General features: G+C 45.7%; 1 protein-coding gene across 4 annotated transcripts in view; it reads left to right on the forward strand.

Moving 5' to 3' along the window:
- ELP4 (elongator acetyltransferase complex subunit 4) overlaps positions 1-26,945 on the forward strand; it is a 637,998-nt gene that overhangs the window by 260,577 nt on the left and 350,476 nt on the right. For 2 of the 4 annotated variants that reach the window (XM_069738980.1, XM_069738978.1), the window contains exon 7: positions 15,524-15,715. In XM_069738980.1, coding sequence (XP_069595081.1) covers positions 15,524-15,715 — 192 coding nt within the window. The remainder of the gene's footprint in view (positions 1-15,523; positions 15,716-26,945) is intronic. The other 2 variants (XM_069738981.1, XM_069738979.1) reach the window with 1 other exon arrangement.

Genomic DNA, 26,945 nt, shown 5'->3' on the forward strand with positions numbered 1-26,945 from the left:
GCGGCTGAAACATTGTTTATACTTTTTTAATTTTAGTATGCAGTAATCAATAAAGAGATTCATTGGAGGAGACCATCTAGAGACTGGAACCTTCTTTATTTTAGGGGTGTGGAGGGAGATATTTAACACATGCTGATTGTAGTGCCCCTTGGTAGACTTTGGGCAGACCTGACATTGCAGCTCATCCACATACAAGTCAATGGTGCTGATCTGCCATATTACACACAGTGCACAGACAACAATGATCTCATTTTGTGAATAAATTAGCTGTGTTTTTTTAACGACATACAACTTTTTACAGGAAATATACTTGCAGACGCCTTTCTAGATGATTCCGAATTTGGTGACACAGCCCACTCCGTGGAGTGTTGTGGAGATTGGGCTTTCTGCTCTTAGTGTGGTGATGAGCCCCAGCACCACTTCTGGGGGGGGGATTGCAGTGGGGACGCCATGCTGGATTGTAAGTTATGACTGTGGATGAGACCAGCAGCTTTTTCTTCGCCCATGGAAACTTATTTTGTGCATTACAGATCTTTGCCTTGTTTTAAGGTGTTGCAGAAGAATATATTATGCCATGGCTGCCACCTTCTCTGATACTTTCTAGGAATACTTAGTTTTGGTAGGGCAGGACTTATGTGTCGGGACCTAGTCTTCTTCACATAAATACATGAGGATATTGTAGGACTGTGTGTTGCTCTTGGCTGCAGCCGTCTGCGCACTCATCATGTGCCCAGTGTGGTCCCTGCCTCCTGACTGCCTGCTCTCAGAATAGTGCCAGGCTCACACAGGGCTCTCTCCTGGCACCTCGGCTTGTCTGCTTTTCTCTGGCTTCTCCTTCTCTCCCAGGGCATGCTTTTCCATCTGCAGCCTTTTTTTTCTTAATTTATTTATTTCATTTTTTTTTTACCACAGCAGGGACATGTGAGTCCTTCCTCAATGTACCACTCGGCATTTCTTCCTCGTTTTTAAAAGGTCCTTTAATGAGCCTCAGGTGCATGCTGTGACTCCTGAGAGTCCCACGCTTTGCCATTTCCCTCTCGTGGACTTGTCATTTGCTTTCTGCTGTTTGCCTTTTCAGTTGTATTTTGCTCTTTATTCATTTTTATGCACTGGGAAAAAAATATTGTGATTTTTTTTTCCATTGGGCTATACATTATAATAATAGTAAATAATAATTTTTATCTATATAGCGCCAATATATTCTGCAGCTCTTTACATTATATTGGGGACTTGTACAGACAATACACATTACAGCATAACAATAAACACACAGATCAAAACAGATGCCAAGAAGAGTGACTGCCCTGATCGCAAGCTTACAGTCTATGAGGAAAAGGGGACATTATATTTTTTTTCAGTATTGCACAAATCAAATGTTGTCTTTTGTGCAACATATTCATTTAAAAAAAAAAAAGCAAGCAAGAAAGTCTTCACCAACTTGGCCTAACCTTTTTTTGGGGAAAGTTTGTAAGGGGGTGGTATGAAGTTAATTTGGAAGGAGATGCGACATGAGACCTTTGCAGCCCCACATGTTTAAATATATTGTAAGTTCATCCAGAAGCCAGCTAGGTAATTCATTTCCAACATTGTTGCTGTCATTTAAAGGCATTGTATCATCAGCGACAACCCCTTTAATATGGAAGCACTCATCTCCTTAGATTACTGGAAAACAATAGGTTTTGTCTGTGGGATCAGCTAGAGGGTGAGCAGTATTACATAGAGGCTATTCAGATCAGTGACTGTCCGTGTAATACATGCTTGTTAGCAGTTCTTGGTCTTGCTCATGGCACACTTCTTGGACGTCCATGTGCCCTAAAAACTCATGTAGACAGCAATGATTTGCTTCCTGGCTATTAAACTGACTCCATTAGTTGCCCATCTGACTCCTAAATTCTATGGTAATTTGTGCACCCCTGTTAGTACAAGCCAATGGGTATTACGTTCCAAAAAGTCACCCATAAATATAACATTGGCCATATGCATTACATATCTGTAGACTGGTCAAAGTCAAGGTAGCAATGACATTTTGCAGTGTATGTTTTTGCTTCCTCCCTGGGAGACTTGCATTGAATAGTGAGCGTTGCATCATCATTCTGATTGCCAGCAACAGCATAAGTACAATTGGCAGAGGGGTCCGAACAAAAATCCCCCAAGTCTGCCTACAGATGCTTCCTGCATAAGCACACCCAAGGCTAGGTGCACACTTTGCCTAGCTTTTTCTATAACAGTGCCATAAGTGACCATACACCATAGGCCATAAGAGTTCTTTTCAGCTTCCGTCTGACTTGTATTCATAGCTTTTTATTTATTGTATAGGAAAGCCCAGCAGACTGCACTTTCCTATACAGAGGACCAATGTTTTTCTCCAGTGGGTCCCTTATGTAGATAGATGCCTCGGCATCCATCCTGACAGTGGGCAACATCAGGTGCACGCTTCCTGAATGTATGCACCTGACACTGGGAACAGACGCAGTGTTGACCTAGTCTATAAATGACATGGAGTAGGGAAGCTAAAGTACAGACCTGTACTCCTCGCCCAAAGTACAAGGCCTCAAATACCAGTACAGTTATGGCCGACGGACAGAGTGGAGCCCAAACCAGAACATTTATTGCAGCCTCTAAAGGGGACTGTTTCTGAAATGTGATTGACACCCTTTATCTCCTGCTGTTGAGTCAAAAGCTAGATTGGTGCCATAAGATGGACAAGAATGGGGAAAACAACTTTGCTTTCGTTATACCATGGCTTTGACAGGTTTTAGCTGCAGTAAGATGTTTACTAAAAAAAATCCATAGATGAGGACCTCTTCAAGAATCAGGCAACGGCAGGGTGCATTAGTAATTGTAACGTGATGCTAGAACCACATTCCCGAGGCTGCACCTGGCTGATCTGATGTTCTCCTCCACCCGTTCCTTCCTAGTTCTCCAGGTTGTGTTCCACATCTCCTTGTTGTCATCTTCCCCAGTGTTTTGTCCATTACAACGTAATTATCATTTTTGTTCTACTTTTTTTTCTAGTTGCTTTTGCTCATCTATCGAAAATATACTGGTTCACAAACCAGTACCCACCAAGATCGTAAAATCAGTTGATACTTTATCATCATAATCATTTATCATAATAAAGTATTTCTGGATTTTACGATTTTGGTGTGCACAGATGTGATTTTCATGGTATCCACTATCCAAGATGCCACATCCTTTCTGCCCTTACTTTTCCGTCACTAGTTCCTTTACATCCATGGATCAATATTTGATTTATTTAGTGTATAGAACCAGTACTTGGCACAATGCACAATGTTCACCCTTTCTCCCATGAGATGCATTTCTACAGGCTACTATCATGGCAAGTAATGGTTGAGAGAACTGGTGGACATTGGTAGAAGTGGCCCCTGTGCAAGAACAATATATGGGCCCTTTGCAGTCCAATTACTCATCATAATGCACAGTTCTACTAGCTTTGGAGGTGAAAGTGGTCTCCTTGCCTCCATGGGGCCCTGTACAGCTATACATGTTGCACCAATGATGTGTTCGCCACTGGTTGTGAGGGTTAGAGGTAAGTGCAATGGTTCCTAAATGCTCCATCCTGTGATCTATATGCGTGGCTTGTCAGACCTGTATGTTAGAGCAGGACAATCACTGTGGTGTACATTTCATGTGTGGCCACAGTGAATGTCATTTTGGTCCATTCATGCACATTACAAACATCACAATAATACAGACATAGTCCCAATTTAGCCAAGTTTAGGTGAAGGTCACATAGAGCAAATTATGTGGACCCTTGTAAGAAAAACATGACTAAGTGTGACTTCAGAGTAAGACGAAAAGAGAGTGGTCCCTCTGGGTCACGGTACTGACGCACCCAGGGGCGAGCAAACCCGAGATGAAAACCCCTATACAGGGATAGTTGGGAGCAAGCCCGAGGGGAACAAGTACCGCAACAGCTGGTGCCAAGAGGGACGGCTCTAGGAGAGACAGGAGAGGGAGGAAGGGAGTAGACAAACCGAACAGAGGGAAAATAGAAGCGGGAAAAAGCAAAGAAGGAACAACAGGCGGCAGACTAAACAATGGAGGGAGGCAAGGGGTTAACAAGAGATAAAACCTGTGAGAGCAGACCAGTCAGGAACGGACTAGAATCCGAACCAAACAAGACCAGAACAGTGTACTAACTGCACACAATAATCAGGCGCCTCCATTATGGAAGAGACGCCTGATATAGCCAGAGAAAGTACCTGATTGGATGACCCAGAAGCGTGGAGGGGGTTAACAGGAGGAAGGAGCACGCGCCCACGTCCTAAGGCGCATGTGTGGAGCAGGCACAGGATGGGGGAAGGAAGAAGTGTGGACACCACGCCGGAATCCCCGAGCAGCAGGAGGAGGGACCGGGGAACCGGTGCGACGCTGAGAGAGGCAGGTGGAGACGCAGTGAGAAGAGTCGGCAGGAGCAGCGGCCGCAGCGTCAGAGAAGGCCGGTATGACAGTACCCCCCCTCTTAAGACTCCCCCCTCCGAGGTTGACCAAGAATCTTCTCAGAATTCGAGGAGCATTAATGTTCTCCCTAGGTTCCCAGGACCTCTCCTCAGGACCAAACCCCTTCCAATCAATAAGATAGAAGACTCTCCCTCTAACCCTCTTCATAGCCAAAATATATCTTACTTCGAAATCCTTATCAATGCCAAAAGGCTGAGGGAAGTCAAGTGGTGCTGGACAGAATCGATTAAGGATGAGAGGTTTCAAGAGCGAGACATGGAAGGCGTTAAGGACTCGGAGCGATGCCGGCAACCTCAATTTATAGGCCACATCGTTAATACATCCCAAAATCTTGAAGGGACCAATGTATCGAGGACCCAACTTGTAAGAAGGGATTTTCAAACGGATATGTTTGGTCGAAAGCCAGACTTTGTCGCCAGGACGGTACGGTGGAAGATCTCTCTTCCTCTTATCAGCGTGTCTCTTCATCTGGGCAGCGGCCCGTACGAGCGCCTCCTTGGTCTCTCTCCAAATTTGGGAAAATTCTGAGGAAAGGGCATCCGCTGCAGGCACTCCAGAAGGAGAAGACATAGGAAGAGATACTTCCGGGTTTAGACCAGAGACCACAAAAAACAGAGATTTAGAAGTAGCGTCACTAGAATGATTATTATGGGCAAACTCAGCCCAAGGGAGAAGAGTCACCCAATCATCGTGATGAGCGTTAGTAAAGTTGCGAAGATAGGAGGTCAAAATTTGATTTATCCTCTCCACTTGCCCGTTGGTCTGAGGGTGATAGGCGGAGGAAAAATCCAGTGATATGCTAGGAGCTTACAGTGTGCTCTCCAGAACTTGGAGGTAAATTGAACCCCCCGATCAGACACAATTCGCAAAGGAAGTCCATCTAATCTGAAAATATGCTGGAAGAAAATTCTTGCCAATTCCGGAGCCGAGGGTAGTCCAGGCAAGGGAATGAAATGGGCCATCTTTGAGAAGCGATCCACCACCACCAGGATGGTTGTACACCCAGAGGAGCGAGGCAGATCTGTAACGAAATCCATGGCTATTTGTTGCCAAGGGGCTTCGGGAACGGGTAACGGATGCAAGAGACCAGAAGGCAGTTCTCTAGGTACTTTGTTTCTAGCACAAGTCATGCAGGAGGCTACGAAGTCCAAAGCATCTTGTCATAGAGACGCCCACCAATAATACCGGGAGAGAAGGGCAAGAGTCTTCTTGGTACCGACATGACCGGCAATCTTGGAAGAATGTCCCCAATGCAATACCTCTGTTCTCTTGTCACACGGGACAAAAGTTCTGCCAGGTGGAACAGAGAGAAGATTTGAGGGAGCTACCATGATGAATTTGGCAGGATCAATAATATGTGAGGAGCCCTCTTCCGTCTCGGGAGATTGCAAGGACCGGGAAAGCGCATCTGCTTTAGAATTCTTGTCTCCGGGTCGAAAATGAAGTTTGAAATCAAAACGAGAAAAGAATAAAGACCATCTGGCTTGCCTGGATTTGAGTCTCTGAGCGGATTGAATGTAGGCTAAGTTCTTGTGGTCTGTGAAAATTTCAAAGGGGTGAATGGCCCCCTCTAAAAGATAACGCCACTCCTGTAGAGCCATCTTTATGGTAAGCAATTCCCGATCTCCAATGGAATAATTGCATTCAGCGGGAGAAAACGTCATCGAGAAGAACCCACAAGGAACCAGACGACCAGAGAGAGATCTTTGGGAGAGAACCGCCCCGACACCCGAAGAGGAGGCATCTACCTCAAGGACGAAGGGCCTGCTTGCTACAGGCCGATGAACAACAGGAGCAGAAGCAAAGGCCTGTTTCAAGGTGAGAAAGGCATCTTCAGCCTCCGGAGGCCAAACGTTAGGTTTTGCTCCTTTCCGGGTAAGAGCGACGAGAGGTTTAGTTACTGAAGAGAAATGAGGAACGAATTGTCTGTAGTAATTTACAAAGCCCAGGAATCGTTGGATGGCCTTAACTCCGATAGGACGGGGCCACTTGAGTACGGCAGACAATTTCTCAGGGTCTATCTCCAACTCCATGTCAGAAATAATGTACTCCAAGAAGGGCAAGGAAGTTTGTTCAAACAAACACTTCTCAATTTTCGCGTAGAGATGATTCTCCCGAAGCCATTGTAGAACCAGACGAACGCTTCTCCTGTGAGAGGATAAGTCAGGTGAAAAAATAAGGATGTCATTCAGGTATACCACCACGCAAGAATAGAGTAAGTCGCGGAAGATCTCATTCACGAACTCCTGGAAGACCGCTGGAGCGTTACAGAGACCAAAAGGCATGACCAGGTATTCATAATGACCATCCCGAGTGTTAAAGGCGGTCTTCCACTCATCTCCAGCGCGAATTCGGACCAAATTATAGGCTCCTCACAAATCTAATTTGGAAAATATTCGGGCTCCCCTCAATCGGTCAAAAAGTTCAGGAATCAACGGTAGAGGATATCTATTCTTGACCGTGATGGCGTTCAGACCTCAGTAGTCTATACAAGGCCGAAGGGATCCATCTTTCTTCCGGGCGAAGAAAAAAACGGCTCCAGCCGGGGAAGAGGACTTTCGGATGAAACCTTTGGCAAGATTCTCTCGGATGTATTCTGACATAGCTAAGGTCTCTGCTGGGGACAAAGGATAGGTTCTTCCCTTAGGGAGGGAAGCTCCAGGAATTAGCTCGATAGGGCAGTCATAGGTTCGATGTGGGGGAAGGGACTCCGCATCCTTCTTATCAAAGACATCCGCAAACGAGTGATAGGCCAAAGGGAGACTTGGAAGATCGACGGACGCTTGAGGAAGATCTGGACGGGAAATGGACAGCAGACAACGTTCCTGACAAACATGACCCCAGCGGAGTATCTCTCCAGAGCGCCAATCCAGAACTGGCTCGTGTGACCTGAGCCAGGGTAGACCCAAGAGCAGAGCATGAGCTAGATTAGGCAAAACATAAAATGCAGGTGTAGAGCACCAATCTGCATTTCCAACTCGAGAGTAACCATTTTTATGGGAACAGGTAACGGTTTGCCGTCCACTGCAGAGATTAGACGCGGAGTCTTAAGGGAAACCACTGGTATCTGAAATTTGTTCACCTCCTCCTCTCGGATGAAATTACCAGCCGCACCCGAGTCCACATACGCCTCCACAGACCTACGCTCAAGACCTAAAAAAATCAAAGCTGAAATAGTTAGGGGAAGAGAGGGATTAGGGTCACCTAGGAAAACCTCTCTTACCTGACCTAGGTGGAGAAGTTTCCCGGCCTCTCTGGACAGGAACGCAGGAAATGATTAACCCCTCCGCAGTAGAGACACAAGCCTTGCGCCAACCTCTCCCTGCGTTGCTGTTCTGTCAACCTAACTCGATCCACCTGCATAGGTTCTGGAGCGGGAGAGGCGGGAGACTTGACCGGAGGAGAAGCAGGTGCCCAATTAGTTTTAGAGGATCTCCTCTCCTTGACTAATTCCCGAGAGCGTTCCTGGAAACGTAAATCAATACGTGTGGCCAGGGATATTAGATCCTCCAAGGAAGTAGGGGTATCCGGACCAGTGAGCTCATCCTTAATCTTGGACGAAAGCCCTCTCCAAAAAGCCCCTACCAATGCCTCATTATTCCACCCAAGCTCAGAGGAAAGTGTCCGGAAGCGGATGGCGTATTGCTCAACAGTAAGATTAGCCTGTTGCAGATTAAAGAGGGACTCGGTAGTAGAAGCCACCCGACCTGGCTCATCAAAGACTTTACGAAATGTGTCCAGAAAAACCTGTATGCTGGCAACTACTGGGTCATCCCGCTCCCACAAAGGGTTTACCCAAGACAGAGCCTCACCCTCAAGATGAGACACAATAAAGGCCACCTTAGCACGATCCGAGGGATACTGCTGGAGCAAAAGCTCAAAGTGTAAACGGCACTGATTCAAAAACCCCCGACACAGTTTGGGATCACCACTATATCTAGGGGGCTTTCCCAAACAAGGAGGAGGTAGAGGTACTGATTCATGCTGGGAGACAGAGGCGGCGGCCGCCGACTGTAGGGAAAGTAGACGGTTGTCGACGGACGCCATATAGGAAAGGATATGGGACTGGGTATCTCGCTGCTGCGTGAGCTCCTGCTGGAGTCCTGCCAGCAGAGGAGCGTTACCAGGATCAGAAGTCTGTAGAGCAGTTAACCGGGAGTCCATAGACTTCATGACAGACATGATCCGGGTTTGATTCTCCCTTAAGAACAACAGCTCTTTCTGAGTTGCTGCAGAGGCACCAGCGGGGTCCATGGCCTGATTATACTGTAACGTCAGAGTAAGACGAAAAGAGAGTGGACCCTCTGGGTCACGGTACTGACGCACCCAGGGGCGAGCAAACCCGAGATGAAAACCCCTATACAGGGATAGTTGGGAGCAAGCTCGAGGAGGACAAGTACCACAACAGCCGGTGCCAAGAGTGACGGCTCTAGGAGAGACAGGAGAGGGAGGAAGTGAGTAGACAAACCGAACAGAGGGAAAATGGAAGCGGGAAAAAGCAAAGAACGAACAACAGGCGGCAGACTAAACAATGGAGGGAGGCAAGGGGTTAACAAGAGATAAAGCCTGCGAGAGCAGACCAGTCAGGAACGGACTAGAATCTGAACCAAACAAGACCAGAACAGTGTACTAACTGCACACAATAATCAGGCGCCTCCATTATGGAGGAGACGCCTGATATAGCCAGAGAAAGTACCTGATTGGAGGAACCAGAAGCGTGGAGGGGGTTAACAGGAGGAAGGAGCGCGTGCCCACGTCCTAAGGCACATGTGTGGAGCAGGCACAGGATGGGGGAAGGAAGAAGTGCGGACACCATGCCGGAGTCCCCGAGCAGCAGGAGGAGGGACCGGGGAACCGGTGCGACGCTGAGAGCGGCAGGTGGAGACGCAGTGAGAAGACCCGGCAGGAGCAGCGGCCGCAGCGTCAGAGAAGGCCGGTATGACACTAAGATCTATATTAATGCAAAAGTGAATACTTTATTAAAAAATGGGTAGAAAGCATATTAAAATACAGTACAGAATTCTTTCAAGACAGAAAACCAAAAAAGAGAATAGGCAGGGCAGCTAGAGGACCAGCGGTTGCACAATGCAGATGAACATACCCAAGTGTGGCACTCATGCAAATTACAAAGGAGCAGTGACCATGAACGAACAACACCTGTTGCAGTTATATATGAGTATACAAGTGTAATCCATAGTCAGTGGAATATGAGAAAAGCAAACAGGATCATGGAGTGCATTAAAACAGGTCTGGATACACATGATGAGATCATTATACTGCCTCTGTACAAATATCTTGTTAGACCGCACATGGAGTGTTGTGTACAGTTTTAGGCACCGGTGCTCAGGAAGGATATACTGTAATAGAACTAGAGCGAGGAGGTGGTGATGGCGAACTCAGTCGAGGGGTTCAAGAGAGGCCTGGATGTCTTCCTGGAGAGTAACAATATTGTATCTTAGTTATTAGGTTCTTTAGAAGGATGTAGATCTGGAGATTTATTCTGACAGAATATAGGCTGAGCTGGATGGATATTTGTCTGTTTTTCAGACTTGCTAACTATGTTACTGATACTCAACATAAACACAAGTAACAGGTAGTCACTGACAACAGAACACCGCCCTAACAAAGAATAAAAGAAAAATATATACACAGCAAATTCAAGTGCAAGGTAACAAACAAAGTGGAGGTGAGATCAGATGCCCGGCCTGCCCGATGTGCGTTTCACACAGCGTGCTTCATCAGGGGTAAGGAGTTGTTCACTGTTAATGGCATACCATTGACCAGACACATCCATGAGTGTAGATAACTGGATTACAAAACTGTAGACATGGTCATGTGATTGCTAGTGAAGGATGGGGGCAATGTCTATATATTTGTGCCCTTCAAAAGTTAACGGGGATGAGAGGAACTTTTATTGCGGAACAAAAAGTTTAATCCTGGACATCCCCATAATGGCCCAATGGGGTTTGTTGATAAGGATTTGTTGGGATCAGTGTTAAAACGGATCTCTTCTACCAGTAATGGCCGAAATGAGAAAGGAAATTGTGATCATGGTAATCCTTTTTTTTTCTCGTTTCTTACTGGATGCTGTAGTCTGTTTTTTTCAGGAGTGAGGGGATAGGAAATGTTTCTGGTATTGGGTATGGATCACCTTTGATGGGTATAAAAATGATGCCATGTTTAATAATCAGGACTTAAATTGACAGCAGTTCTATTGAGCGTGAAAGCTTATCACATCAACAGTATTGGTGCATGATCCCCATACTACAGCCGACGGTAAGGAGAGGAATGCACAAGCTGAGCGATGCCTGGAGATGACCTTCTGCTTAGACAAAAAGGTGAAAAGTTTGAGCTTATTACATACATAAGTCTGAGCTGACAGGTGTGTGACTACCCCTGTCTGCAATGTGATGTGAAGGACAGAAGCTGATCAATATCGCACTTCTCACTATGGCTGCTGGTATCACATAGCCAAGAAATGTGTTAGAGGCCCTGCAGTAACAGGGGTGAGGATGCTGCCTCCCAATCACCCAGAGGTGACAATTCCAGCTAATCCATTGCCCCAAGCAAGAATATATGAAGGTCTTGTGTACACCTTGTGTTAGGGAGCGCTGCATACTTCTCTGGGTGATAAGGGGATGAGCATGCAACAAGTCAGAATGCTAAGTCACAACTCACTTCTCCAACTTCCCTTCTAATTAAGCGTGAGAAATATTTCCGAGGGCGAGTGCAGGGGTGAGAGGGCCAGATATGTTAGTAGAATGATAGAAATTAGATCATTTCAATTCACTGTTTTGCTAAAGGAAGTTTGACCTATGAATACATGAGATGTCTAACTTGTAACTATAATACAAGACACAAGTTTTGTTGTTTATCAATTAAAGACTAAAAATCTCATTGTCCATGAAATGGTAATGTATTTAGTTCAACCAATGTAGATGCAGCTATAAAAAGCTACTACCTGACCCCAGTGTGTGTGTGTGGATAAAATGCAGAAAGTAGACAGACCCATTGGGACCGTGTATTGTAAATGGTGACGATCACTGTAAGGTGCAACCACACATATCAGCACTGTGTAAGCAACGTGAAATTATTATATCACCAGCTGTCTTGTTAAAGGGAACCTGTCACCCCCAAAATGGAACTTGAGCTAAGCCCACCACCATCTGGGGCTTATCTACAGCATTCTGGAATGCTGAAAAGGTCAGAGAGGCCCGGCGCCTGCGCACTGCAGTACTTTGCTCTGCCCTCAACAGGGCAGACAAAGTACGCCTGCGCTGGAGCCGCAGCATGAAGACCAGAAGAGGACGTCATCCTATGAAGATAGGAGGCCCCGGATCGGACCGGACCGCAGCGGGAACGCCCCTAGGTGAGTATAATCTAACCTCTTTTTCTTATCTTTCAGGATACATCAGGGGCTTAGCTCAACTTCCATTTTGAGGGTGACAGGTTTCCTTTAATGGCATTCTCTGAGAATTTTAGAGAGGAATAGTTTTTGCTGTTTTTTTCTTATTTCCGCAATTCCCATGAGTATTTTTTATATCCACCATACGGTTCCAGAGATATGGGCCTGTTTATTTAGTGCTGATTTTTCTGGTCTTTACAAGAGGGCGTGTCTCAGGGTAATAATGCAGAGCAGCGTAAAGACACGCCTCAGAAGATCCACAAGCCACGCCCACTCATAGACCATAATTAGCACTGAATAAAAAGGCCCATATCTCTGGTGCTGTATGGCATGTTTTTACAAAAAAACTAAAAACAGAATACTCTGGGGAGCAACAGATATAAAATAACCAGCTATTTTTGACCTGGCGACTTAAGATCCATGGTTATTAGGCCCTTTCCAGCCTAAAAATACAGGCTGCTCCAGAAGTGGTGCTTCGCTTTCATTTTTCCCAATTGCTGTGGCAATCGGAGTAGTGAAGTGTGAATTTGATGTCAGCTGTGAATTTTCAAAAATCACAGCCGGCATCAAGGCAAGTGTTGGTAATGGAGAGGTGTCTATCAGACACCCCATTACTAACCCAGTTATAAAAAAAAAACCACACACACACACACAAACATACTTTACTCAAACAAACAGTCCCCTACAGGTTCCATGGTTCACCAATTTATTCTAAAAACAAAATCCCACTCAGGTCTGACGTAGTCCACAAATGGGAACCTGAAAAGCGTAAAAAGAGAGGAATCAAAACAAGACACTGTCACTCATTCACCATTTTATTATAAAGAAAAGTTCCCACACAGGTCTGACATAGTCCATCGCTCCCCACGATGTTCCCCGAATCCAGCTCATGCTCTGCTCAGCAAGAACCGGCAACTGTGAACAGCAGTAACGTTACTGACATCATTGCTCTTCACAGTCGCTGGGTACTGATGTCTCTGCTTATCAGTCTCGCCGGCTCACACTGCTCAGCAAGACCCGGCAACTGTGAACAGCAGTAACGTTACTGACATCATTGCTCTTCACAGTCGCCAGGTACTGATGTCGCTGCTTATCAGTCTCGCCAGCTCATACTGCTCAGCGAGACCCAGCAACTGTGATCAGCAGTAACGTTACTGACATAATTGCTCTTCACAGTCGCCGGGTTCTGATGTCTCCGCTTATCAGTCTCGCCGGCTCACACTGCTCAGCAAGACCCGGCAACTGTGAACAGCAGTAACGTTACTGACATCATTGCTCTTCACAGTCGCCAGGTACTGATGTCGCTGCTTATCAGTCTCGCCGGCTCACACTGCTCAGCGAGACCCATCTACTGTGATCAGTAACGTTACTGACATAATTGCTCTTCACAGTCGCCGGGTACTGATGTCTCCGCTTATCAGTCTCGCCGGCTCACACTGCTCAGCGAGACCTGGCATCTGTGATCAGCAGTAACATTACTGACATCATTGCTCTTCACAGTCGCCAGGTACTGATGTCTCCGCTTATCAGTCTCGCCGGCTCACACTGCTCAGCGAGAACCAGCAACTGGGATCAGCATTAACGTTACTGACATCATTGCTCTTCACAGCAATAATGTTACTGACATCATTGCTCTTCACAGTCACCAGGTACTGATGTCTCCGCTTATCAGTCTCGCCGGCTCACACTGCTCAGCGAGACCCAGCAACTGTGATCAGCAGTAACGTTACTGACATCATTGCTCTTCACAGTCGCCGGGTACTGATGTCTCCGCTTATCAGTCTCGCCGGCTCACAATGCTCAGCGAGACCCGGCAACTGTGAACAGCAGTAAGGTTACTGACATCATTGCTCTTCACAGTCGCCAGGTACTGATGTCGCTGCTTATCAGTCTCGCCGGCTCACACTGCTCAGCGAGACCCAGCAACTGTGATCAGCAGTAACGTTACTGACATCATTGCTCTTCACAGTTGCCGGGTACTGATGTCTCCGCTTATCAGTCTTGCCGGCTCACACTGCTCAGCGAGACCCAGCAACTGTGATCAGCAATAACGTTACTGACATCATTGCTCTTCACAGTCGCCGGGTACTGATGTCTCCGCTTATCAGTCTCGCCGGCTCACACTGGTCAGCGAGACCCAGCAACTGTGATCAGCAGTAATGTTACTGACATCATTGCTCTTCACAGTCGCCAGGTACTCATGTCTCCGCTTATCAGTCTTGCCCTCTCACGCTGCTCAGCGAGACCCGGCAACTGTGATCAGCAGTAACGTTACTGACATCATTGCTCTTCACAGTCGCTAGGTACTGATGTCTCCGCTTATCAGTCTCGCCGGCTCACACTGCTCAGCGAGACCCAGCAACTGTGATCAGCAGTAACGTTACTGACATCATTGCTCTTCACAGTCGCCGGGTACTGATGTCTCCGCTTATCAGTCTCGCCGGCTCACACTGCTCAGCGAGACCCAGCAACTGTGATCAGCAGTATTGTTACTGACATCATTGCTCTTCACAGTCGCCGGGTACTGATGTCTCCGCTTATCAGTCTCGCCGGCTCACACTGCTCAGCGAGACCCAGCGACTGTGAGCAGCAGTAATGTTACTTGGATAACCTGAGTACAACATGAGCTGGATTTGGGGAACATCGTGGGAAACGCTGGACTACAGCGGACCTGCGTGGGAACTTTTTTTTTTTTTTTTTACAATAAATTGGTGAGTGAGGGACGATGTCTTGTTTTTATTTTTGTTTTTCAGGTTTTCATTTGGACTATGTTGTATTCTCTGGACTACGTCAGGCCTGCGTAGGATTTTTTTTACTTTAAAATAAATTAGTGAACCAGGGAATATGTGGGGGAGAGATTATTTAAATACATTTTCCCGAGTGTTTTTGTCTTATTAGTGGGTTAGCAATGGTGGTGTCTGATAGGCATCTCTCCATTACTAACATCAGGGCTTGATGCCCACTGTGTTTTTTAACAACTCATAGCTGACATCAACCTGAGGCCCCATTACCCTGATTGCCACCGCACAAGGGCAGTCAGGAAAAGCTAAATCGAACTGCATCTAATGTGATGTGCCACTTCTGCAGCTGGTATTTTTATCCTGGGAAGGGTCCAATAACCATGGACATTCCCAACTTCATAACATCAGCCCGCAGCTGTCTGCTTTACCTTTGCATGTTATCAAAAATGGGGAGCCTACACAATTTTATTTCATTTATTTATTAGGTTAATCCATGTACAGTAAGCTACAGACGCAAGGCACTTATTATCTATGGATCTCTATGTTTGCATAAATTTAACAACTAAACATCTGTACTTAGTATTCTGTTTTCTATTCTGGTAGATGCCACATGGATGGTGCACATGGATGGTGCACACGCACTTACACACGAATGGTACACAGATATGCAACACTGATGACACCAGTACTGGATTTTCTAGTACCGGTAATATCTAGTCGTGTGAAGGTGGCCTTATATACTATTTGGAGAATGGGATCAAAATGTCATATTAGTATCATAAGATGTCCAGTTTGTAACCGATTCCTGATCTGAATCCTGTTGTGTTAATAAATTGTAGTAAACAGTAAAAATTATGATTCATGGCTGATAAACTGTTTATTTCTTTACCAGCAGAAAGGACAAAAAAATATTCTGCGAATTGGAGTCCAGTCTCTGGCATCAGTGCTGTGGGGAGACGATATCTGCAGTCAGGAGCGGCCTCACAATCTCCACAGCCTGACCCGTTTTTTGTACGCCCTCCGAGGCCTCCTACGGTCATCGCTGTCAGTGTGTGTGATTACAGTGCCCACACATCTTATCCAGGTGAGACCACGAGCTATCTTAGTGCAAAGCACCTAAAATACAGCCTTGGTTTTTACACGATATGTTTTTTTATTTCTGGAACGGTTTCCTTAAAAACACATAGGCCCCAATTCATCATTTGTGGTTTCCTTTGTTATCTTGTGATATTAGTTGCCATTTTTTTTTGTGATAAATTCATCAAAATTGTGCACTCAGTTCATGAATTTGGCTCAAAGTCAAAAATGGGCTTTCTTCCAGTCTTGAATTGTTTTTTTACCAAAAATCCACACACAAAAGTCACAAAAATTGGGCCAAATTTTTGGCACACTCAATAATACACCGGGGGGCTGAATTGAAATTGCAACAAACTTTGTGAATTTTTAAAAAGTCTCGTTTGATAAGGCGAAAACATCTGAAATTGCTAGATAGAAGCAACTAAGCTATAAAGTTTACACCTTAAGCGTCACTGATTCTGCTCATTGCTCCTTTACAGGAGTTGTCTCAGGACTACTTTTTACGTTACTTTATATTGTATTACTGTATACTTGTTTTTAACTATGTATTCACTATCACATGGTTCTTGCTCCCCAGAGGTGAGTCTATTCACATGTTGTACATTCCCTTAATCTTACTCCCCCCCAATGTACTTCATGTCATAAAAACAACAAGAATATTATTGCTAAAGTTTATTTAAAAAAAATCCCAAAATTTAGAAATACGGTGGTGTGAAAAGAAGGCAGTCCCAGGCATCTCCTTTTAGCAATTCTCTTCTTTCCTTGAGGAGCTTACACATGAGATTTGGGGATTTGAGAATTGTCCCTTTACCTTTATCTAAACGGTGTGTGTGAATGTCCACTTGTAGGTCTACATGCGCCCTCACGAGTCTGACATACTAGGATGTTGTGTTCTGTTTGATGGGATGGAAGTCGGGTTTATTTGTCTGGGATTTGAGATGTATAATATTGTGAGCGAGGCTGAGTGTGCTTCTCTTTCCATCCTGTACAGTGGGAGCACTTTGGCCCTGACCTGGATAACCCTTCTGTCTGAGAGTGCTTCCCTGAGCTCGGGCTGTCAGTGATGGTGGAGTGTGTGCTAACAGTGATATCCGTGTCCGCACCAGTCACTTGATGTCTGATACATCTAAGCGCACCTTTATCGTCTTATTCTGCAAAGCTTCTTTTTTAAACTTCTTTACTAATGCACCACTCCAGCTTTTTTTATTGCAGTGCTGGAGTGGTGCCACTAATCTAAGTTCCCTGCCCCTAGTCTGGTACTTGCCAGGCGCCGTCTTCTTCTTGTTATCGGCACCGCTTCGGTCTGTCTCCAGCAGCTTGTGACCTGCCGGATCGCTCAAGTGTCTGCTGGGCGATGTAGAAGTCACCACTCACCACTCAATGTAAGTCTATGAGATCCAGAACAAGGCTACGAGGCTCTGATAGACTTACACTAAGCTTGTGACCGTTACCTCTAACCGGTCAGTCAGAAGCTGCGGTGACAAGATGGCGGATCGTGACTAAAGCGCTGCCAGGAAGAGCTGAACACAGCGGCTGGTGAGTGTATTACTTGGATTAGGAAATTTCCATTAGTAGCACCACTCCTGCGCTGAAATAAAATGAAAAAAAAAACACTGGAGTGGTGCTTTGTTGTTGAAATAGTGAATCTTTCCTCATATCTCGAGACTACAAAATCTGCACAGAGCTCGTAAGAGACATGGAAGAATAGACTAATGGTCTGAGGGGAGGAGGACAGACGGAATCAGCTTTACAGGTTAGATTATCCACTAATAAATTACCCTCATGGTATCAAGACAATATAGCTGTGAGGTTCCTATCTAAATAAAGATCAAATATAACCTTTATTGTAACCATTAAAATTGAATCTGGACCATCCACATTAGTGACACAAATATTCAAAACATAAAGTGTGCGTGCTTAACAGTGCTCAATATAAAAAAAAATAATGGTTTGGTCTCACCAAATCTCGTTGTCCCATATCGAATCCATCATGAACAGGAGCAAAATATGTACGTATTTGTATTTGATAATGGGGGGAAGGAGGATGTCTATTCTTCCCTGTTGTGCCCCTGCGTTGCCCCCTTCCTGACAAGTACAGTCCCCAGGTATATGCTACTACAGGGTACCCACCACCACTCAGAAAGATGTATGTATTCCCTACGCGTTTCTTCCCCAATGAGGGGGATTCATCAGGGAAATCTAATAATATCCAAAAGTGGGAGTTCAATAGACAACTTCTCAATATGAAGAATATAGAAACGGTAGACCTGCAGTGGCAGATATCTCGCTATCTAGGCGTGACCGTTTGCATCACTGGCCCTATTGTAAATGTGGCATATGACTATAGAGGTACATAAAAAAATGTTGCACGTGAAGTAAAATAAAACATGGGAGCACGCACATGACTGCGTTTCTTATTCTTATCTGTATAGTCATGCGAAAAACTAAATACACCCTCTGATTTTTATGGTATTACGTGACCGGATATAATAGAAAAACATTTGATCTTTAGAAGATCTTAAAGGGTTTTTTCAGGACTTTTATTATTTTTTGCTATGGGCCTATGAACTAACAGGCAGGTAGTCATGTTATACCTGCCTGATCTTCCCGGCGCTGATCTCTGCTGGTTCAGAGCCGTCACAGACTACTCTTGCCGGGTATTCTCCTGCTCTTCCTGAGGTCATGTTGACAGAGCACGACCTTCTCTTCCACTCTGTCGATGGGGGTGTTTTTGACAATGTCATTCAGATTGTCAGCCTGCTCCCTGCTTCTTTGCTGTAGGGAGCCAGTTGTCTATCATCAAGATGTCTGCCGTGACGCCCTTTTGACAGAACAGACTTGAAGGGAAGGTACTGGTCTGTTGACAAGAGATGAAGTGATGCAGGGGAATTGCCTAAGTCCAGCATAGATCATCCCTGTTTTCACCTTTGTAACCCAGATACATTTTACAATTCTGACCCTCTATGTGGTAATAACTCTGGAACACTTCAACAGAACCCACTGATCCTGACATCGCTTTCGCATGACATAAGGTACTTCATGATAGTGGTAAAATTTGTTTGATATGACTTGAGTTTATTTGTGACAATATCGGAAATTTGGCGACAATTTTGAATATTTTGCAATTTTCAAACTTTTAATTTTATCACCTTAAATCAGAGAGTCGTGTCACACAAAAATAGTTAATAAAAAACATTTCCCACATGTCTACTTTACATCAGCACAATTTTTTTAAACATCATTTTTTGTAAGGAAGTTAAGAGTTAAAAGTTGACCAGTTATTTCTCAATTTTCCAGAAAAATTTGCAAAATACTTTTTTTTTTTAGGTGCCACATCACATTTGAAGTGACTTTGAGGGGTCTATATGATAGAAAATACCCCAAAGTGACACCATTCTAAAAACTGCACCCCTCAATGTGCTCAAATCCACATTCATGAAGTTTATTAACCCTTCGGTGGTTCACAGGAACTAATGTAATGTGGAAGGAAAAAATTTACATTTAACTTTTTTTGCAAAAATGTTACTTTAGCGTCATCAACATTTTTTTTTTTTTTTACACAAGGGTAATAGGAAAAAATAGACCCCCAAAATTTATGGTGCAATTTCTCTTGAGCATGCCTTTACACACGGCAGAGCTTGGAAGGGAAGTAGCGCCAGTTGATTTCTTGAATGAAAAATTTACTTGGATATTTAGCAGACAATATCTGCCTAACTAGTAGAATCTGCTCACTAGTGACACCATTTTGTAAACTAGAACCCTTAGGGAACTTATCTAGATGTGTATTGAGCACGTTGAACCACCAGGTGCTTCACAGAAGTTTATAATGTTGAGCCATAAAAATAAAAAAAAACAGTAAGTATGAATTGACTTTTTGGAACACAGATTTTGATGGAATGTTCTTCAGGTGTCATGTCCCATTCAGAGAGCCCCTGATGTGCCTAAACAGTGGAAACTAGAGCCCTCAAGGAGTTTATCTGGATGTGTGGTGAGCACCTGGAACCCCCCCAGTGCTTCACAGAAGTTTATAACGTTGAGCCATAAAAATAAAAAAATCACCTTTTCCTTACAAAAATGGTATATACCGTAGTATCTATAATATAAGGCTGGGAGCGTCACTCTGTCCGAAGCCTTTATAGACTGCGCAAGCGCCGGCGCAGTCTGGACCCCACAGAGTGACGCAGCCCAGGAGATCGCGGTATGCGTAAGCACTGAACGCACACCGCGATCTCCAACGGAGAAGCAGGGACGTGCCAGGAGGGTGAGTATGCTATATTCACCTGTTCTGTTCCAGCGCTGCGCGCCGCTCCATCTTTCGGGTCATCTGCCTCTGACGTTCACAGTTCAGAGGGCGCGATGACGCGCTTAATGTGCGCCGCCCTCTGACTGAACAGTCACAGCCAGAGGACCAGGAAGAAGCGCCACGCAGCGCTGGAACGGGACAGGTGACTATAGCAAGTTTCGGGGGCCTGAGCTAGCGGCGACTCCGGCACCTGACCGCCACAGCGCGCCGGTGTCCCCGCCTGCTCAGACCCCCCAGCACTCGGCGCCCAGTGACGATAGGTGAGTATGTTATTTTTTTATATATATATCGCAGCAGCATATGGGGCATATACTATGGAGCATCTTATGGGGGCCATCAACCATAATGGAGCAGCATACGGGGCATATGCTATGGAGCATCTTATGGGGGCCATAAACCTTTATGGAGCAGTGTACGGGGCATATACTATGGAGCATCTTATGGGGGCCATCAACCATAATGGAGCAGCATACAGGGCATATACTATGGAGCATCTTATGGGGCCATAAACCTTTATGGAGCAGTGTACGGGGCATATACTATGGAGCATCTTATAGGGGCCATAAACCTTTATGGAGCAGCATACGGGGCATATACTATGGAGCATCTTATGGGGGCCATCAACCATAATGGAGCAGCATGTGAGGCATATACTATGGAGCATCTTATGGGGGCCATAAACCTTTTTGGAGCAGTGTATGGGGCATATGGATAAGAGCAGCAAATTACAGAATGGTGGTGCAGGATGGGAGCAGCACATGACAGAACGGGGGCGCAGGATGGGAGCAGCACATGACAGAATAGGGCAGCACATGACAGAACGGGGGTGCAGGATGGCAGCAGCACATGACAGAACGGGGATGCAGGATGGCAGCAGCACATGACAGAACGGGGGTGCAGGATGGAAGCAGCATATGACAGAACGGGGGCGCAGGATGGGAGCAGCACACGACAGGATGGGGGCGCAGGATGGGAGCAGCAAATGACAGAATGGAGGCGCAGGATGGGTGCAGCACATGTCAGAATGGAGGCACAGGATGGGTGCAGCACATGTCAGAATGGGGGCGCAGGATGGGAGCAGCACATGACAGAATGGGGGCGCAGGATGGGTGCAGGACATGACAGGATGGGGGCGCAGGATGGAGCAGCACATGACCGGATGGGGACGCAGGATGGAGCAGCACATGACAGGATGGGGACGCAGGATGGAGCAGCACATGACATGATGGGGACGCAGGATGGAGCAGCACATACCAGGATGGAGACCATATACCAATATAAATTCTCGCCACCCGGGCGTAGAACGGGTTCAATAGCTAGTATGGTATATAGTGGGATGTCAGTATGCTTAATTCTTCTCAATATTAAGTGATACCATTAATATAACATCTATATTGTCTGTCTGTCTGCAACTTCCGTAACGGAAATCCCGCGTCGCTAATTGGTCTCGCCAGCTGCATGTCATGGCTACCGCGACCAATCAGTGATGGGCACAGTCCGATTAGTCCCTCTCCTACTCCCCTGCAGTCAGTATCCGGCGCCCGCTCCGTAATCCCCTCCAGTCACCGTCCCCTACTCCCCTGCAGTCAGTGCTCGACTCCCCTCCAGTCACCGCTCACACAGGGTTAATGGCAGCGGTAACGGACCGCGTTATGCCACAGGTACGCACTCCGTTGCCGCTGCTATTAACCCTGCGTGTCCCCAACTTTTTACTATTGATGCTACCTATGCAGCATCAATAGTACAAAGATGTAATGTTAAAAATAATAAAAAAACAAAAAACCTGCTATGATCACCTTCGGTAGTCTGACGATGCGCTCGCGGCTGCCGCCATCTTCCGTTCCTAGAGATGCATTGCGAAATTACCCAGAAGATTTAGCGGTCTCGCAAGACCGCTAAGTCATCTGGGTAATTTTGCAATGCATCCTGGGAACGGAAGATGGCGGCAGCCGCACGCGTCTCGCCAGAGCTTCGCTGGATCCCAGCGGGTGAGTATATAACTATTTTTTTATTTTAATTATCTTTTTTTTAACAGGGATATGGTGCACACACTGCAATATACTACGTGGGCCGTGTTATATACTGCGTGGCTGCGTTATATACAGCGTGGCTGCTATATACTATGTGGCCAGTGTTATATATTACGTGGGCTGTGTTATATACCACGTGGCTGCTATATACTCCGTGGCCAGTGTTAGATACTATGTGTGCTGTATTATGTACTGCATGGGCTGTGCTAAATATTACGTGGCCAGTGTTATATACTGCATTGCCTGTGTTATATACTACGTCGCCTGTGTTATATACTGCGTGGCTGCTATATACTGTGTGGGCTGTGTTATATACTATTTGGGCTGTGTTATATACTGCGTGGCCACTGTTATATATTGTGTGGCCTGTATTAACGCATTGGGTATTGTACAATATGTATATATGTATGTATATAGCAGCCACATAGTATATAGCACAGGCCACGTAGTATTTCTCTGCTATATACTGCATGGCTCCTATATACTACGTGGCCTTTGCTATATACTATGTTGCTGCTATATACATACATACATATTCTAGAATACCCGATGTGTTAGAATCGGGCCACCATCTAGTAATAATTATAATTACCGTAATAAGTTAAATTAAATTTGAGCAGAATGTATCTCAGCCTATTGGTTCGGCCTCCACATCAGTCACAGTCTCTCATGTGGCCCCTCAGGAACATTAATTGTCCACTCCTGTTTTAAAGGGATTGGTCACTGTTGTGTTAGGACATGATTTTGCTGCACTTATTAGTATGAGGCTACGCTCTCATGATGAGTTTTTTGTGTTGCATATTTTTGAAAAAATACAAATAACCTATTTTACTTAATGGGTGCAGAAAATCTGCAACATCAAAAACTCACCAAAAGCCCATTGTGGGAACGTGGCCATACAGGTGGCCACCTTCTGCTATTGTTAGTGCAGCCTTCCACACACACTCTAAAAATGAAGAGTTTTTCATTTGCAGGAGGCTGATGGACAGATCGCACTGTCCTTCACCAACACGTTTGTGGACAGGAGAGTTGTGCAATCTGTGAGGATGGCTGCACTTATGAGTCCAGGAGTAGGAGAACCTGCTCTAAAACACCTTTAACATACTTATTAATGAGGTTATCCATTTTGTTATTTTTGCAATGATTTTCGTGGAAAAACCGGAGCAACCCTTGCGGATCTCCTGCCACTCCTGTTCTGACACGTCTAGGTCCCCTGCCAGTCTCTACTTACTGCTGTGGTGATGACAATCGAACACAGGGACATGTGATCAGCTGCAGCCAATCACTGGCTGAGGTTATTTCCTGAGTTACCAGGAAGTGGAGAAAAGTGAGGACCCGGAATGGAGGTGGCGGAGGACCTCTTTTTTTAATGTCATTCTGTTCTTGTTTCATAATGGACCAGCCTATCAGGTATGCTTTCATGTTGCGTTTCATTATTTGACATTGTCGGAATATGTGTGATGCCAGTCTATCATTGATATTCCTTTCTGATTTAGCGAAGTCATATTGGAATGATAGGACATAGTTTAGGTGTCACTCCCAATCACTTCTCTAATGGAGAGTGGATTTCTACACTCTACATGGAGAAAAAGCCGGTGGTAAATTTTTAACAACCTTCGGAAGCTCGGTGCTAGTGAGCAAAATGCCATTAAGAAGCGGGAGAAGCGATGGGCTCTGTATCCCCTGCATTACTGTGTTCCCAGAGCCCTGCTGTGTGCTTGTTCTGCTTTCCTAGAAGCCTGTTAAAGAGCCTCTGAGAGCATGTGTAGGGCCCTGGATGTTAATAGATAATTGGGGAAGATGGCAGGATGGGAGAACAGGCGAACATGTGGTCTCGGCTCCACAGACCTTTATGCTGGAATAACAGCAGATGCTCACTTTGTTTAACCCCTTGGTTCCTAGAAGGGGCCAAAATCACGTTGCTTTGCACATCTTGCTTGTCCCTCGTTTTGCCTACGGGCTTAGACAACCTACTTTCAGGATCGGGCTGCTAAATATGCAGTGCACACGTACACAGCTGCTGTCTCCAGCCACATGCACATATATATACGAGAATGTATTATATGAGTATGTTTGGGCAGTTTATAGAAATACATCTTCTGAATAAACACACTAATGTATGTGCTGTAAATATGAAAGCAGGAAATTCCTGCCCATACATAGAATTTAGGAGAATCTTTCACATTTGCAAGTATGAAATCTAAATATGTGAAGGCCAGATCCTAGTGTGTCCCTGTGTCTAGGTATTAGATAGGGATAAATAGAACATTTACTGAATTAATGCTGCCGTTCACTCTGTAGATTTGGTGCTTATGAACCCTGAACCAGTTGAAGGTACACGCTCAGAATTGGGGTGCGTGCACACAACAGCTTTTTAGAAGCAGGCCATAACACTGAATTTTTACAGAGTAAGATCCTTCAGTAAAACACTTTTCTATGTTTTTTTTCATAATTTCTTTAGAGTTTTTTTCAATGTTGATGTTTTTTGTGTGTTTTCTTATTGTTTAGGAGTAGTGATGAGTGAACGTGTTTGGATAACGTGTTGTCTTCTGAGTATCTTGGACGTGCTCGGATAATATGTTCTAGTCCCTGCGGCTGCTTGTTTTGGCCTGTCTAAAGGTACCTTCACACATAACGATATTGTTAACGATATCGTTGCTATTTGTGACGTAGCAACGATATCGTTAATGAAATCGTTATGTGTGACAGCGACCAACGATCAGGCCCCTGCTGGGAGATCGTTGGTCGCTGAATAAAGTCCAGAACTTTATTTCGTCGCTGGATCTCCCGTGGACATCGCTGGATCGGCGTGTGTGACACCGATCCAGCGATGTCTTCACTGGTAACCAGGGTAAACATCGGGTAACTAAGCGCAGGGCCGCGCTTAGTAACCCGATGTTTACCCTGGTTACCATGCTAAAAGTAAAAAAAAACAAACACTAGATACTTACCTAACGCTGTCTGTCCTCCAGCGCTGTGCTCTGCACTCCTCCTGTACTGGCTGTGAGCCGGAAAGCAGAGCGGTGACGTCACCGCTCTGCTTTCCGGCTCACAGACAGTACAGGAGGAGTGCAGAGAAGCAGAGCGCAGCGCTGGAGGACAGACAGCTGTAGGTAAGTATCTAGTGTTTGTTTTTTTTTACTTTTAGCATGGTAACCAGGGTAAACATCGGGTTACTAAGCGTGGCCCTGCGCTTAGTTACCCGATGTTTACCCTGGTTACCGGCATCGTTGGTCGCTGGAGAGCGGTCTGTGTGACAGCTCTCCAGCGACCAAACAGCGACGCTGCAGCGATCCGGATCGTTGTCGGTATCGCTGCAGCGTCGCTTAATGTGAAGGGGCCTTAAAGGTACCTTCACACATAACGATATTGTTAACGATATCGTTGCTATTTGTGACGTAGCAACGATATCGTTAATGAAATCGTTATGTGTGACAGCGACCAACGATCAGGCCCCTGCTGGGAGATCGTTGGTCGCTGAATAAAGTCCAGAACTTTATTTCGTCGCTGGATCTCCCGTGGACATCGCTGGATCGGCGTGTGTGACACCGATCCAGCGATGTCTTCACTGGTAACCAGGGTAAACATCGGGTAACTAAGCGCAGGGCCGCGCTTAGTAACCCGATGTTTACCCTGGTTACCATGCTAAAAGTAAAAAAAAACAAACACTAGATACTTACCTAACGCTGTCTGTCCTCCAGCGCTGTGCTCTGCACTCCTCCTGTACTGGCTGTGAGCCGGAAAGCAGAGCGGTGACGTCACCGCTCTGCTTTCCGGCTCACAGACAGTACAGGAGGAGTGCAGAGAAGCAGAGCGCAGCGCTGGAGGACAGACAGCTGTAGGTAAGTATCTAGTGTTTGTTTTTTTTTACTTTTAGCATGGTAACCAGGGTAAACATCGGGTTACTAAGCGCGGCCCTGCGCTTAGTTACCCGATGTTTACCCTGGTTACCGGCATCGTTGGTCGCTGGAGAGCGGTCTGTGTGACAGCTCTCCAGCGACCAAACAGCGACGCTGCAGCGATCCGGATCGTTGTCGGTATCGCTGCAGCGTCGCTTAATGTGAAGGGGCCTTAACAACCACAGGGTCTGAAGCCTATTAACCCGATACTGCCCAAGATACTTGGATAACACCCGAGCACGTTTGCACATCACTATTTAGGAGGTGTCTTTTTTACTGCTGATTTCTGGTCATCTCCATTGATTAATGAAAAACTGTTAGAAGTTTTTGTAGTAAAAACACTGCCAAATTGCAAAAAAAAAGACACTCGGTCATCATCCTCCTGGTATCTTTTTAACCTTATACATAACTAATTCACGCCGCACTAATTAATAAACACTATATACACTTTTTTGTCTTCATCTGTTTATCACTGGTCACTTGTAATTTATACACACGGGGCATATTTACTTTCTTAGGTATCATGGTCACGTGATTTACCTTTGGTCCCGTCACTACCTCCTTTTTTTCTTCTTTTTCAATTTTTTCTCCTTCTTTTTACTTTTTCTCTTCACTATATTCTCCCACCGCTTCCCCGTCAGGCAAGTGTGCATGCGCTGTGATCCGGCCCTCTGTCGCTCCCAGCGACGCTCACACACTGACACGCATAGCTAATGCTTGCGTGTCATTGAGCGTCGGCAGGAAGCGCGTCACGATGGGGGCGGAGTCGCACGCGATGCGCCATCACTGCCGATGGTTTCAATTTGCACCTCTCCTATAAAAGCACGGTTGCCCCTCACCTCGGCACTTCCCCGGAAGAAGCAGGAGGTGAAACGCGCGTCGGGGTGAGAGGATGCCATTATTGCAAGGTAACACATGATTTGCTTGGTACGATATGGGTATTCACGCTGGTTCACTGCGGATGGGTGGTTCTGGTCATCTGTATTCTCATTAGTATTGCTGCCT

The sequence above is a fragment of the Ranitomeya imitator genome, chromosome 9, assembly GCF_032444005.1.
Source record: "Ranitomeya imitator isolate aRanImi1 chromosome 9, aRanImi1.pri, whole genome shotgun sequence".
NCBI classification, from domain to species: Eukaryota; Metazoa; Chordata; class Amphibia; order Anura; family Dendrobatidae; genus Ranitomeya; species Ranitomeya imitator.